This window comes from Pectinophora gossypiella, chromosome 23 (genome assembly GCF_024362695.1).
Source record: "Pectinophora gossypiella chromosome 23, ilPecGoss1.1, whole genome shotgun sequence".
Classification (NCBI taxonomy): Eukaryota; Metazoa; Arthropoda; class Insecta; order Lepidoptera; family Gelechiidae; genus Pectinophora; species Pectinophora gossypiella.
This window is the reverse complement of record NC_065426.1, coordinates 3046473-3063498: the sequence shown is the minus strand read 5'-3', so window position 1 is coordinate 3063498 and position 17026 is coordinate 3046473. Positions and strand designations below refer to the sequence as shown.

The 17026-nt window shown below is 40.1% G+C and overlaps 1 protein-coding gene across 1 annotated transcript in view; it reads left to right on the top strand.

Moving 5' to 3' along the window:
* LOC126377375 (photoreceptor-specific nuclear receptor-like) overlaps positions 1-12294 on the top strand; it is a 41747-nt gene extending 29453 nt beyond the window's left edge. Inside the window, exons 5-11 of the mRNA XM_050025101.1 lie at positions 2340-2454; positions 8137-8285; positions 8961-9051; positions 9535-9643; positions 9929-10043; positions 11256-11375; positions 12056-12294. Coding sequence (XP_049881058.1) covers positions 2340-2454; positions 8137-8285; positions 8961-9051; positions 9535-9643; positions 9929-10043; positions 11256-11375; positions 12056-12294 — 938 coding nt within the window. The remainder of the gene's footprint in view (positions 1-2339; positions 2455-8136; positions 8286-8960; positions 9052-9534; positions 9644-9928; positions 10044-11255; positions 11376-12055) is intronic.
* Positions 12295-17026: the final 4732 nt, after the last annotated feature.

Here is a 17026-nt window from a genome sequence, read left to right as displayed (position 1 = left end):
TCGCTCTATGAGACTGAAACATAGCTTGCGAGGAGCAGCCCTCGCGGCACGGCAGACGCAGCGAATACTATCTACGTAGATAGACGTCGTCATGCAGACCCAGCAGGTGTATGTACGGTCACGAGCATTAATATGTATACACTTTGGTACCATGTCACATTAACTTTTTTGACAAATTGAACTGTGAGTCTCACTAAATGTCAAATATGTTAGTGCGACAGAGTCCTAAAGTGGGTACATTATATTGCTCATGACTGTACTATACACCTCTCCACCCCTTTGAGGATTCAGGCGTGATGCTATGTTATGTTGTATTCCTTATGTGCATCGCAAGATGAACTAAGTACCCACACTGCACCGAGGTTTCTGTTACACTGACGTGATAAGTTTATATTGGAGGTAATATTTGATTGAAAAGTGACAGAAGCGAAGGTGGTGTCAGGATCGTATTAAGCGAAATTTGGGATATAGGCGTGATCTTAATGTATGTATAATAGAGTGGTATAAGAAAAAGCAACTTGGGACGTCATAGAAAAACGTGACAAAATATCGCACTTTTTATTACATTTTTCTTTAGTAAAATTCGTAAATAAGTTACATAAAAAAAAGGAAACGTTTTGTATCACCTTTAGATTTGTTTTTAGTTAGTATTTAATCAGAATTTGAGATGAACTAAGTACCCACACTTCAGCATCGAGCTTTCTGTTACACTGACGTGATAAGTTTATATTGGAGCTAAACCCCGTAGACACCATCTAATTTTATTAAGTTCTTATTCGCCTAAAAGGAAAGGTACGACTAATTGACAGGCATAAAATATATGGAACAAACGTCAATTTTAGACAGACATCTAAAACAACCCTCTAAAAATTTACCCGATAGAATTAAGTTGACAGCACCCGTCAAACGGTGTGCTTACCAGCAAAATACTTGTTTCATTCGGCCAGGTCGTCATTTTAAATTTAACAGCTGTCAATCACCCGTCTTCTTTTCGGCAGATAAGGGAATAACAGGTATAGTTACCTAACTTAAAATAAAATTAGACGGTGGCCCCGATTCCTGGAGACACCGTCTAATTTTATTTTAAGTTATATCTGTCATTTTCATATCCGTCGAAAAGGAAAGGGACGGATGATTGACAGCTCTTAATTTTAGGAAGAATGAGTAAATAAATGAATAACCCGGGCGAATTTTTAGACGGTTGTTTTAGATTTGTGCTTAAAATTGACGTGTGTTCCATAAATTTTATGCTTGTCGATTACCCGTCCCTTTCCTTTTCGGCGGATAAGAAAATGACAGATATAACTTAAAATAAAATTAGATGGTATTTACAGGAATTAGCACCGGTGTCTACAGGAATTAGCCCTTATCTTTCAGTTTTATTATGTTAAACTCACTTTTACATTACCTTACATTACATTACCTTTCCTCAGTGGCTGTGTAAGTATGGAATTATGATCAGTTTAAAATTATAAAGTGAGTGAGAGAGAACAACTTATGAGACGTATATAGTTGTCGTCCCTTTTGAACAGAGTGATATAAACGTCTGAGTAACTTTTATTATTAGATACTTTTTTGGTATTTACTCATCTCCGGGGATCTCCGAGGCCTATGCGGGGATTCGAAATATTCGAAACTGCGACCTCGAATTGAGAGTCAAGCTTTCTACTAACTGGGCTACCACGGGTCATTTATATATTTTTACCCGACTGCGGCGAAGCAAAAGGGGGTTATGTGTTTGTATGTATGCACGTCTGTTCTAACCTAACTTTTTCTTTAATAAAGAGGTGTCGTCACTAGAACCGTCTTGATTGTTCGGTGGTTATAGGCTACGTGGCGTCACGCTAAATTTAATATGGCGCCCTCTAGAGGACAAATTCTGACAACGAAAAAAAATATATAAGCAAATGGTATTGTGTTGAGTATCAAATGAAAATGCTTAATTTGCACATTTCAAATATAATATACATGTTATAAACTTTTACTTGCAGGTTTTCTTGTATTTACTCGATAATTAAAAAAAAATAAAAAATTAAAAAAAGTAAAACCGGACTGCGGAGAAATCACGCATTAAAAAGTATGTAACAAGATACGATCACGGCATACGACCACAGGTATCTTAGATACATCACTATTTGGAAGAATTTCAGAGAAATATACCTATCTTCTTGTTTCATACTTTTAGAGCGTGATTTCTCTTTGTATAATAGATGTGCTGTTCCAAATTCAAATTTAGTTCAAAAATCTTTATTCAGTAGGTAACATAGCTACACTTTAATGGCTCGTATATAGGCAGTTGTTTGTTATGTCATGATATTAATATCCCCACTTGTTTACAGCGGTGCAGAATGAGAGACAGCCTCGCAACACAGCGACCATCAGGCCTGAAGCCCTGAGAGACATGGACCAGGAGCGAGCTCTCAGGGAGGCTGCTGTTGCTGTCGGGGTCTTTGGGTAAGTCCATATAGCCGTAAACAACAGTACCAACCCGAAGTGGACCAGCGTGGTAGAGTATCCTCCATATCCTCTGCGGTTGATTGAGGGGAGGCCTGTGGCCAGCAGTGAGACCTCATCATCATCATCATCAGCCCATTAACGTCCCTACTGCTGGGGCACGGGCCTTCCCTGTGGATGGATAGGGAGATCGGGCCTTAAACCATCAACGCGGGCCCAGTGCGGATTGATGGTTATTAACGACTGCTAATGCAGCCGGGACCAACGGCTTAACGTGCCTTCCGAAGCATGGAGGAGCTCGAGATGAAAACTTTTTTTTTTGTGGTCACCCATCCTATGACCGGCCTTTGCGAAAGTTGCTTAACTTCTACAATCGCAGACCGAGCGCGTTTACCGCTGCGCCACCGAGCTCCTCTAAATCAGTCACTTTAAGTATATTGTCCAAAAAACCTTCAGCGGCTTTTTAAGTTTCAAATGAAACTAGTTCGGTAACAAAGAACAGGCTAGTATTTGAGCAATATTCGCTCAGTTCTTTGACTCTTCTCTCGGAAATTGCTCAAAGGATGTCCTGTGGAACCCCGGAATATGCTTTGTCTTTTGTCTTTGTCCAGCATTCTGTTTTTTAGCTCTTTTGAGAGATGTTTGGACTATGAAAATGCGGGGTTGTGAATTAGACGCCTGTACGTATCTAAACATACACATAACATAACGTTAGCTTCCGACTATAACCCAATTGGGGTAGTCACAGGTACATCCATCGCAAGATGAACTAAGTAGGTACCTACACCTCACTGAGCTTTCAGTTCAGTCGTATCGCCGTCTATAACGGGCGTGACAACTGTGTTAGTGAAAACTGCAATTAGCATTAGAGCGATTTCAAAAATTCTTTCACCATTAGAATGTTACATTGTCCCTTAGTGACATAGGCTATAAATTTGTTCTTAAAAAATAAATGTTCAACCGTGCGAAGCCAGGAACGAGCCGCTATACAAGGAGTTAGTGACATCGTAACAAATACTAAGGGAGATGATTCAGACCATGATTCTGAATTGATACCAAGTGGATTTTCCTGCCGGAAAATTCATGTAGATTTTAGTGTATTTTTAAATTATTTTCAGTTCCATATTTTTGCGACGGAAAATTCTATTTGCTATCAACTCGGAATCATGGTCTGAATCACACCCCTCAGTATTCGTTACGATGTCACTAACACCCTGTATAGCGATCCGTTCCCGGCTTCGCACGGTTCTTTTCACGGAAATTTTTCTAGTAAGTTATAAATATAGCGTATACACATAGTATTCGTAGTGTTTTAGTATATAGGTAGTATCCTGTACACATTTGCCTACCCCTTGGGGGATATAAGCAAGATACTACGTTGTTCCATAATTTATCTTTTGCCCAGTCAGCTATCCAATTATTTATCAATAGATTATGTATCCATCGGCATGACTGGAAGCGGCAAGTAAATGATCACAAGTCCGTGTATCGACGCCAGTGAGCCGGAGTGAACTCTTTGATCGTTCGCCGTGAGGGCCTACCAGCCACCCTCGTGAAGCTTGATGCTCCTGACGTCATTGGTGACCCCTGCTTGATACGGGTTCCAGTTAACTAAATGAAAATATCATGTATGTGGAGCTTGATGGCGCAGCGGTAAACGCGCTCGATCTGCGATTTTAGGAGTTAAGCAACTTTCGCAAAGGCCAGTCATAAGATGACCACAAAAAAAAAGTTTTCATCTCGAGCCCCTCCGTGCTTCGGAAGGCACGCTAAACCGTTGATCCCGGCTGCATTAGTATTCGTTAATAACCATCAATCCGCACTGGGCCCGCGTGATGGTTTAAGGCCCGATCTCCCTATCCATCCATAGGGAAGGCCCGTGCTTCAGCAGTGGGGGCGTTAATGGGCTGATGATGATGATGTTATTTATATACATACGAAGTTTTCGGCGCAACTTTGCTTCTATGCTGTTCTGGGAACAAAAAAAAAACGTAGAACACGTTCAGCTGCTTGTCTTCCCGGGCATGTCGTAAAATCCGACAGAGGGATTGTGTCCTCTAACATACATGATGGACTAATGTTATGGACGATAGGCTGATCCCTTATCACCATAAGGTTTATCATATCCAGCTACATCGTATCAACAGTGGCTGCAGGTTGTTATTGATTTCTTGTGGCTCTGCCCACCCCATTAGGGATTACGAGCGTGAGTTCATGTATGTATGTATTCTCGACGCAAAGCGCCGAATACGGAGGACTCGACCGAATCCTCTTACACCTACACACTCAATGAGGGACTTCCAGGTTACGTTCCCCAAAACCTATATAAATGGCGTTGTACAAATTTAACGTGTCAATTGCCTATGATCTCATTGCTCGGCATTCTCATTAATGTAATCACAGAGTCGCCGTCGCTAGATACTGTTAGGACTACATGATGATGATCTTAAAACGAATATCAGAACGGTAAGAACCCGTTATTATGTGCTTTAATTACGAATATCAGAAGCTGTGTTGATGTTGAGTTGTCTTATTTTAGTTTACATATATGCCTGTTGACCACGGAATTCCACTAACTAATTCCTGACACACCATTTTCGCTTCTTCCACTCTCATCAAAGACTTCATGCATGCTCGCCGGTTTATAATACTCGTCACCTGGAGTGTTATTTTTTTATCTTATTTTAATTTTCATTTATTATTTCATTGTTTATTAGACGCCAACATCTTAGCTTGTCTTACTATTGATAGCATTTTTAGCGAAGCGGTAGCACATGATAGGATAAGTAGCGAAGCGGAAGTAAGTGATAGCATAATAAGCGAAGCGGTAGTTAGTGATAGAATAATTAGCGAAGCGGTAGTAAGTTATAGAATAATTAGCGAAGCGGTAGTAAGTGATAGGACTTTTAACGAAGCGGTAGCAAGTTATAGGGGCCATATTCTTTTAATCACTCGCCTTCAAGTCACTTTCGAAAATATATGCCCATTTCATATAGCACACCAGTGCTTCATTTGCAAGATGAGACAGGTATATATTTTCGCACGCGGGTTGGAGGCGAGCGATTCAAAAATAAAGCCCCCTATCATTAGCGAAGCGGTGTAAGAATATAGGATTAAGAATCACTAAAAAAATATTGCATCACTAGCTCAGAACATTTTAAATAAATACTAACGTATCTAGTTTTACAAATAGGTACCTACGTATCTACAGGTGTTAGTGCCATCGTAACGAAAACTTTGAGGGATGACTGTGGCCTGAATCATCCCTCAAAGTTTTCGTTGCGATGTCACTAATACTGTATTATGACCTGACCATACGAGTAAAACCCTTTGACCTTAGCAAAGTCTGATCGTTGGCTACAAATAACTTAGAAGCAGCTAATCATTAGCTTGATCGACTAATCAAGTCGCTATTTAAAGAAGGTGAACTTATTTATAACTGTTATGTGACGTTTTTAGACTTCAGTGACGTCATTCTTCCACCATTGCGTGTTTTATAGATGTTTTATATCATCAATACTTTATAGGAGTATGTAGGTATGAAGCTTTAGAATAGAGATGACTGGGTAAAGCACAAAAATATGTTTTTGTGATTAAGACAAACTTATTTGCTGATGGTAAACTAATCACGACATATGTCGATGTATGGAGACTATAGTTTTAGACGGCGAAGCAAAAAGGAGGGTTATCAACGGAAATATCGAAGGCTTCCCTAGAATTGAATATCGTATCTTTGTTAATAATTTACGACAGTTTGTAAGCAACCCTCGGTGCGCGAGTTTTACTCGCTCTTGTCCGACTATTTTAGTGTATACTCGAGAAGGTAACGTTGAAATTATTCACGTCCTGATCCCCTTCGGTTGATGGAGAGGAGGCGTGTGCTCAGCAGTGAGACGTATTACAAGTTTTATGTTTATTTTTGTGACGTCTTTGTATTGATACCAACGGCAATTCTAGCAAAAAGCAACTTCTTCTTGTCGTGCCTCTCCATTAGGTACTGGAGGTTGGCGATCAGGGGGTTAAAACGCCACATCGAAGCAATTAAAAAGAAGAAAAAATAAGAAGACTATTAAGAAGTTTATGTAACGTCTTAAACCTACGTACATAAAGATTCTATCTATCTATCAATTCATCTAAAATAGCAATATTGCAATTTGCGCATATAAAAGTAAGTGCGCAATGCAAAGAAACCATCACTATACATCACTATGCTAATGAACAGCCCTGGCTCTGTACTTTGACAGATCTAATTCGTACCGCGCATTGAAGCTATTAAAAAATGTTATCTATACATATAGAAATATGATCACTAATTGTACTGAACTAGTCATTCTATCTAATAGTCGTCAGCTTGTTAATTATACTTAGAAAATCGTCATGCGTCTGAGCGTTCCACGTTCGCATTTGCTCTGTTGCACCTAATATTAGTTACATAAATATATACAAAGTGTGAGTGATACCGTAACGAAAACTTTGAGGGATGATTCAGCGCATGATTCTGAGTTAATATCAAGTGGATTTTTCCGTCGTAAAATACATTTCTTTCTTTTTTTTAAATTATTTTCAATTCTATAGTTTTATGATGGAAAATTCCTCTAGATATTAACTCAGAATAATGACCTGAATCATTCCTCTCAGTATTCTTTACGATGTCACTTACACCCCAGACAAGTACATACTTACAGGTAGCTATACAAGTAGGTATGAGTGTTAGTGACACCATAACGAATACTGAGGGGGATGATTCAGACCGTGATGCTGAGTTGATATCAAGTGGAATTTTAGTGCTTTTTAATTATTTTCAGTTCCTAACTTTTTAGACGGAAAATTCCACTTGATATCAACTCAGAATCATGGTCCGAATCACCCCTCAAAGTTTTTGTTACGATGCCACTAACACCCTGTGTATACCTCACGTGTATCGCTCGAACGCGTGAGTCTTTCTGTCTGATAGGATCCTAAGACAGTTAGTCCCCCGCTCACGTAACAAACATCTCCCCTATGTCCCCTTCCCCAACCCCAAAACGACCATAAAAACGCTATAACTTAAGGCAAACACTATTGTTATTACATTTGCATACAATTCGTATGATACACGGACACCCACTTTGTGAAATTGGATCAGATCTGACTGCCAAATGTGGCCATGAGAACCCATGTTTTTTTATGGTTATGAATGACTAAGTGATTGTAATATCAAGATGGAATTTGGTATTGAATAAGTGAAATAAGAGATGGGAGAAGTACCTAGAATGTTTATTCCAAGAACTATAATCATCCTTTTGAATGGCTTCACCAACCCTAAGAGCTTAGCATCGTCCTTCATTATGCGTACTGCTAGGGAGTAGAATTCTCTGCCGTCTTCTGTAATTTCTAATGCGTATAGCCCGGGTGCTTTCAAAGCCAGAGTGAACAGGCACCTTCTGGGCGAGCTCGCTCCATTTTCGGGTAAGTCTGGGGCCAAGAGCAAACCCATCAAAGGTAAAAATAATAATCAATGGGGCTTCCATACAAAAACGGCATTTTTTGCCTATTTGTGTAAGTGTACTTACTGTTTTTTTCCTAGTCAATGGTACAGAACCCTTCGTGCGCGAATATACTCACATTTGGCCGGTTTTTAGTACATTTTTGTTTGTCCGTTTACAATTCAAACAGTAACAAGATTAATTTTCTCTGTTCCAGCCCCCCAGTATCTCTGGCAATGGCGCTCTCTCCAGCGCGATACCCGCTTCTCTCGCCGCACTACGCGCCGCTGCCGCCCCAGCCGACGCAGCCGACACCCGATTCTTCAGACCACAATAACCACGACAATCATCACTCTGATAGCGATGGTGAGTTCTACGTTAGTATATAGATGTAACCCTAGTATCCCACAGATGTAGCTCCTGTGTCCCATAGATTTAGCCCCAGTTTCCCACAGAGAAGCCCCTGTGTCCCACAGATGTATCCCCAATCTCCCATTGATGTCGCCCCAGTGTCACATAGATGTAACCCCCAGTGTCCTAAAGATGTACTTATAGTGTCCCATAGATGTATCTCCAATGTCCTAAGGATGTAGATCCAGTGTCCCATAGATGTAACCATAGTATCCATTTGCACAACAATCATTACTCTGATAGCGATGGTGAGTAGATAGACGCAGCCCTAGTGTTCCACAGATGTATCCACAGACACTAGACATCTGTGAGACACATCACAATAATCACGAGAAACATCACACTGAAGGTGACTCCTGTATGGTGATGATATCAGTAGACAGCCGTAACCCTAGTGTATTAGTGTGTAATGATAGTGAGCAGTGACCCCAGGTTAGGTCATAAAGAAGTCATTATTCAACATTTTGAAGGTTATCTGTTGCAGTAATGGTGAAATAATATCCTATATCCTTGACACCAGTACCAGTGAGTCGGGTCTCTCGTAGATCTAAGTAGAAATTTACTCGACAAAATTGATCCGGTTAGGTGTCTAGCCATTCCACCAAAGAAATTTTGATTGTACCCTTTCAGATGACAGCATCGATGTGACGAATGAAGAAGACTCCACGTCATACTCTCCTCCCGCTGCGCCTGCGTATCCGCAAAGTTGCGCGCCGTACAGGTATGGATACACAATTTTTAAATACAAAGGGCTTAATTGAAGCCATGAAACCAGATTTTCATCGATAACTCGACCCACCCACAAGCCTGAATTTTAATTTTACAGTGCGTATGTATACAGGGCGTTAGTGACATCGTAACGATTACTGAGGAAGATGATTCAGACCATGATTCTGGGTAAATATTAAGTGGAATTTTCCGTCGCGAAATTCATGATACTTTTTTAGTTTATATAAATATTGGAAATACGCGATGCGATGGAAAAATCCACTTGATATTATCTCAAAATAATGAGCTGAATCATCCCTTAAATTTTCGTTACGATGTCACTAACACCCCGTATATATCTAGACTAATACCAGTCAGCATTTACTAGCTGTTCTACAGATTGACAACGGGAAGAACTCCTACCTTTATCTGAGAGGACTATCGGAAAGTCTGATAAAGATAAAACATTTCACCACCAATATGTATAACATTGCAGACCTCTTGGAGTGGAAAGTGCAGCAGAAACCGCGGCCCGACTGCTGTTCATGGCGGTGAAGTGGGCCAAGAACCTGCCTTCATTCGCGAGCCTAGCCTTCAGAGATCAGGTCAGTCTTGACTCGCCTTCTCAACTGGATATGAAGTAAAAATATATATTTCAGTTTGCCTCAGGCGATTCTCACACGACGTGAACTTGATATGCGTGCATCGCAAATCGAGGTTTTGTTCCTGTGGTAGGCAATTAGGCATCAGCGGATTACTTAGCAACCCTAAAATCATTTCATCGCCAACCACGTCAGTGCGCAGTGTCGTGTGAGATTCGCTTATCTCTAAAAGTGGTGTCTTCCACGATATAGAATCTTGGAAATTGAGTATTTTATGCTATGTTTCAGGTGATTCTGTTAGAAGAAGCGTGGTCGGAGCTGTTCTTGCTGAACGCTATACAATGGTGCTTGCCTCTTGACGCTGCGTGCACCGCGCTATTCGGAAGCGAGCAGACTGACCAAGGTGGGTTCTTGAAATCGCTTCAATATCGTACCTAAGTATTTATTGTAAAGATAGTCCAGCCTTTATTCCCTTTGTAAGTTCTACTGATCAGTTCCACCGTTGGAGTAATGGGACATATAGTTTTGTTTTTTATTAAGTTTGCATTCTTCACCGTCCATTGTCGATGAGTAAAACGTTATCAAATTAAAACGCATGGACAGGATAAGAACCTGGTACCTAATGCCTGTCGACGATGTTAATAAGGCCGTCCCGGCTTGACAAGAGTTGCGCATTAAAATCCTGTACGAATCAGAATTCTTTGATCTTATATAAGATATGTTCTGTTTTCCACTCAGTATATCTATGTACAGTCATGAGCAATATAATGTACCCACTTTAGGACTCTGTCGTGTTTGCTTGCATGAAAGCCATTGTGCTCTTTAAATCTGGTAAGTTGAAATGTATCTATTACAGTATTTACTATCATACAGGCTACGATCCCTCTACTTCTTGGCAGTGTCACCGTGCTCCTGTGGTACAGTCATGAATAATATAATGTACTTACCCACTTTAGGACTCTGTCGCACTAACATATTTGACATTTAGTGAGACTTACAGTTCAATTTATGAAAAAAGTTAATGTGACATGGTACCAAAGTGTATACATATTAATGCTCGTGACCGTACTGCCCATAGTCTTCTTCGGGGTATCAGACAACCTCGCGGGTGCCCTTCCTCGAGCACGTTTGAGTCTTGAGTACTTAACAATAATACCAAAAAAGCTTCTTTTCTCACGCAACACGGGCCTCTAACAACCCTGGTGTCAGAATTACTATTGACCATTGATGTATAATACTTATATTACTTTTCTACCGAGCCTCCGAAGGCCCCAATAAAACCCTATAATTGACTATCATCATCATCATCATCAGACCATTAACGTCCCCACTACTGGGGCACGGGCCATCCCTATGGACGGATAGGGAGATCGGGCCTTAAACCACCACGCGGGCCCAGTGCGGATTGGTGGTTATTAACGACTGCTAATGCAGCCGGGACCAACGGCTTAACGTGCCTTCCGAAGCACGGAGGAGCTCGAGATGAAAACTTTTTTTGTGGTCACCCATCCTATGACCGGCCTTTGCGAAAGTTGCTTAACTTCAACAATCGCAGACCGAGCGCGTTTACCGCTGCGCCACCGAGCTCCTCAAATAAATGAATATACATTTCCAGAAAACGGCACAAACTCGCCTACTCTTCGTCGGCTTCGCGAGGTGCTGGCGAGATACCGCGCTGTGCTGGTTGACCCAGCGGAGTTTGCTTGCATGAAAGCCATTGTGCTCTTTAAATCTGGTAAGTTGAAATGTGTCTATTATAGTATTTAGTATCATACAGGCTACGATCTTGGCAGTGTCACCGTGCTCCTGTGGTACAGTCATGAATAATATAATGTACCCACTTTAGGACTCTGTCGCACTAACATATTTGACATTTAGTGAGACTTACAGTTCAATTCATCAAAAAAGTTAATGTGACATGGTACCAAAGTGTATACCATATTAATGCTCGTTTCTTACACCAGGGAGCGCCGGTTCAAACCCCGGTACCAATGAGTTATGTGCAGTGAGTTGTGAGTGTTCAGTGCAGTTTTCACTAACACAGTTGGATCTTTGAATGTGTTCCTCTAGTTATTAAATAACTTGTAATGTATATCCTCATTGGTTTTTAAAAGATGTGTTGCTGTTGCAGTTTCTTGTCATTTCTTCTCCTCAGCCATAACACCTTGCGAAATGACGTAAATTCAAAAATGTTACATTGACCTTCAACAAGTTTATCCATGATAATTACGTTGAATAAATGATTCTGATTTCTGATTTCTGATTTCTACCATTATAGACGGCGATACGGCTCACCGTCTATCGCATTGGTCTAACAGAAAGCTCGATGAGGCGTGGATTTTTAGTTCATCTTGCGATGGATGTACTTCTGACTTATCCCAATTGGGAAATCTAATCTTACCTTTCCCCCCACAGAGACCCGAGGCCTCAAAGACCCCCTCCAGATCGAAAACCTCCAAGACCAAGCACAAGTGATGCTGATGACTCACGCTCGTACAGCACACGGAGCTGCGCCGGCGCGCTTTGGGAGGTTACTCCTATTGCTTCCTCTGCTGCGCCTGCTCACCCCGCAACACATAGAGCGTGAATTCTTCGCCAAGACTATCGGACACACGCCCATGGAGAAAGTGCTCGCAGATATGTATAAGAATTGAGGTGCGTTTGGCTTTGGTGCTGCCTATTGGCAGTTTCAAAAACCAATAGTATTGATTGGCTATCAGTGGCATTGCTATAGGCTATTGATAGTATCGATAGTTAGTCACTATAGATAGTTCAAGACCTATCGATGCTATCGACACTATTGCAAGAACAATAAAGTATCAAGTGCTTGCAATAGGCTGAATTTTTTTTTACGTGACTTATTATAGATTTGCCGCAGATGACATTAACTACTTGGCCGGACAAATAATGAGCGCTGAAGGCTCTCACCTGGTACAACGTTTAAGACAACAGGCCTGAGGGTGCCCAGTTGGGCGCAAACCTCTGCTCAGGGCGTCGTCTGAGAGGAAGAATATTTGAATAAATTAATCCATCCTAGTGGGTCGATAGCGATAAGCGCTGATTGAGGGAAGTCGTCGACCACGCCGGCGGGGTCGGTATCGGGGTCGTGAAGTGTTTGGAGTCGCGAGCTGATTGGCTGAGTAGGCTGAAGCAATACAATCGATCGATAGTCCTATCGATAAGGAGACTAATTGTCAGCCATTTTTGATATCAAAAATCTTGATGACAATGTTCCTCAATGTCAAGGATTTTACTAAAATCGGTTGAGTACTTTTTGTGTTTATGAGACTACATACATACATACATAAACTCACGCCTATTTCCCACCGGGGTAAGCAGAGACTATAGAATTCCATTTGCTTCGATCCTGAGACACTTCTCTTGCTTCCTCCACATTCATCAATCGCTTCATACACGCACGCCGGTTCAGAGTAGATCGTATTGAACCTTTTCTAAAGACATCTCCAATTTGATCATCGTAAGTCCTTCTCGGTCTTCCTCTGCCAGCCCTACCATCAACTTTCGCTTTATATACCGCTTTTGCAATTCTACTCGTATTATCCTTCATCCGCTCAACGTGGCCAAACCAACCAACGTGTTTATGAGACTAACGCTCGGAAATTGGTTTTATTAAAGATAAGACCCATACAGTTCAATGACAGTCATCCGCTGAATAATAGGTACCTAATAATTCAATGTTTATACAAAATATCTCCATATTAGTCATTGTTTATAACAAAACTTTATCAATGGTGACTTAAAATTCGCATTGTATATTACGACAAAACAGGATAGTTTGCTGTTAATATGTTTTCCTTATAATATTTTAGTCTATATACGTCTCACTGCTGGGCGTATGCCTTGCGACAATTAACCGGAGAGGTATGCATCACACTAATCCACTAGGGGTGTGTGGTGGTGTAAACGTATTATAATAATAATATTGTTGAAAATACTCTTTCACATCATAAACATGCTTCAAAAATGTTGCGGATTAATGTTTTTTGACATCTGTAGACGCGAAGACGCAGATTTTTTACCTGATCTATTTAGGCATAGGCTAGGGTTTCCCAAACTATTAAGTTGCAGCCCACTGGTGGGTCGTAAATAGTGACGCGCTAAACTTATTTATTAAGAGCTTTATTACCTAACCTTTAAGCAGATAAGACCAGGGGATTAAAAGTCCACATCGAAGCAATTCATCTAATAAAGCAATATTGCTATTTGACATTTGCATACATTGTGCATTTATATTTAAATGCGCAAATGTAAAATTGCAATATTGCTTTTTCAGATGGATTTATCCTCTGGTCTTATCTCCCTAAGGATTAGGTAATAAAGCTCTTTCTTAGGTAATAAATAAGTTTTGCGCGTCACTGTTTACGAACCACCAGTGGGCTGCAACTCATCGTTTGGGAAACCCTAGTCTATGCCGAAATAGGTCACGTAAAAAATTCGCATTTGCGTCTGCGCGAAAGAACATTTTGAAGAAGAAAATTGGCTACTGTTCTTAGTATAAAAGACTTTTTACAACGGGAACATTCCCAAGGACGACACATTACTGAGTCTCGAGCGAATATGGAGTGGGACCATATTACCTATATGGACCATATATGGAGTGGGGAATATGGAGGTTGTTATTTGAAAAGTTAATCATATTAGTAGGTAGTTTTTCCTACAGTTTGGTCCCTAAGTCCCGAGTTTGTAAACTTGGTGGGTTGTAGCCCAGACAACTTTGGGAACCACTGACCTAGGCTATTTATGTTTTTATAAAAACTTCGTCATTCCACAAAAATTATGCCAAATCTGTAAATGTGCAATTATGACTAGTCATTTAAGCTTGTATATAACGTAGCTTAATGTTTGTGAAACGAATTATGGCCTCTATGTAAGATTTAGTATCTAACTGTAATTTAATATTGTTATTGTTGTTAAACATACATACATATATAAACAGCCTATATACGTCCCACTGCTGGGCACAGGTCTCCCCTCAATCAACTGGAGGGGGTATGGAGCATACTCCACCACGCTGCTTCACTGCGGGTTGGTGGAGGTGTTTTTACGGCTAATAGCCGGGACCGGCGGGTTGGGATTGTTGTTAAAATAGGTACAAAAATCTCGTTTTAATCGTGTGCCGCCTTGCCCCCGTGCGTGCAAGCGAGACAAATATACAGCGCGCGCTCCCTTACTCCTTAACGGCTTATGGCTTCTTAAAGAGACTAAAGTGAATCATCCCCCTCAGTATTCGTTACGATATCACTAACACCTGTATATAATGGTACTAATTCCCGTAGGCACCGGCCCCGATTCCTGCAGACACCTCCTAATTTTACTTTAAGTTATACCTGTCATTTTCTTATCCACCGAAAAGGAAAGGTACGGATGATTGACTGCTCTTAATTTTAGGAAGAATGAGTAAATGAATGAATAACCCGGGAGAATCAAAAAGGTATCTCCCTGGTATGCAAACTTGTCGATTACCCGTCCCTTTCATTTTCGGTGGATAAGAAAATGACAGAAATAACTTAAAATAAAATTAGATTGTGTTTACAGAAATTAGCACCACCATCTTATTTATTTTAAGTTATACCTGTCATTTTCTTATCCGCGGAAAAGGAAAGGGACGAGTAATCGACAGGCATAAAATTCATGGAACGCATGTCATTATAAAACAACCCTCTAAAAATTTTACACTGGTCAGCAATCTTCTTCTATCGTGTGGGTTGTGAGGTGGATTACCAACCCCATCAACCCTGGTGTCAGGATTATTATTGAGCCGCCAAAGGCCCCTGACGTGGCTCATGTAACGACTACTTACATACATCGGTAAAAAGTAGACTGGCCAATAACCAGACGGAATTAAGTAGACAGCGCACGTCAACGGATTGCATACTGGCAATATGCCTATGTAATTCGGTCCGGTTATTCATTCATTCGCTCATTCATTTTAAAATTGACAGCTGTCAATCATCCGTACCTTTCCTTTGCGGCGGATATGACAATGACAGGTACCTATAATTTATAATTTTGATTGTGGTTACAAGAATTAACACCAATATGTACTTTCAATAAACTTATTACTTATTTAGGCCCTATAAATTATTGTAGACAGATAGAACTAGATACTTATGTATATTATAAATAGAATTGCTTTTATGAGCTCGCTTTAAAAGTAGGTAGGTAAGTAAGATGAAAAATTATAAGTTAATATTCAAATAAGCAACATCTTAATTTTGTTTTATTATGAAATCGTTATCTTACTTAATGTTAAGTATAAATTGTACCCATAAGAATTTATTTAATGTTCTGAAAACTGTAAATAGGTAGGAATTCGCTTGTAGACATAATTTTAACAAAGCAATTTATTTTAATTTTAATACCTATCACATTTAAACTAAGTACTAGTATGTATAAGATAACTGCCAAAAATGTAACCAACATAATGCCAAAAATATTACAATAAATGTGATGTCCTAAATAATGTGTATTTATTTTTTATTAGAGGCACGAAAGCCATCCTTAGGCCGGGTTTCCACTGACGCGGAGATGGGCGGAGAAGAGCGGAGATGTGCGGATTTGACCAATCAAAGCTTAATCTTCAGGTTTGACATGTCCGGTTTAGTAACCACGTAATGTCAATTATCTACGATCCAAACATGAATTCATTCATAAAGTCGAATTACCATTATTACATAAACAGCCTATAGAAATACTGAACGCGATATTCTATGTCTGCGTGAACAGAGTAAGAAGCGAAAAGTTAGTTCATAATTATATTATATCCATGGGTAGGTAGGACGTTTTGTTGTGAAAACCCAAATACTTGTAATCTTACATAGGTACCTACGTATGTTACGTCACACTCCGGACACATCATAAAAAAACCTTGTTTTTTTTTTCGGAGCGAAGAGTTGCCGTTCTATACCTCTTTATTGAAGTAAGTTACCCACTTACCGTACAGTACCTACGTATGGTTAGTGGTCCAGTAGAATGGATCCTTCCAGACGATTTATGATAGGTTTGTAATAGTTTGTAGTTAGTAAACTAAAACTATGTACAAAAATGTAATAAATATTCAGAACGCCTGATCAAAAGATTAAAGCAAACATCACATTGCAACCCTTGCGACGAGTATTATTGTATTGAACTTTTACACAGTAAATTATTCACACAGACTGTTTCCTCAACCGCTGATCACGTGGTAAAGGTGATAAGTGTATGTAAAAGTATATTTTACAGAAAGTACCTACTTAGTAGGTAGGTAGATTAATAACATTCCCTAATACAAGTTTTCCACTTGTCCAGACCGTTTCAAATTCCACATTATTTACGACGCAACCTTGTGGAAAACATTAGTCACAGACACAGACCATACCTAAGTAG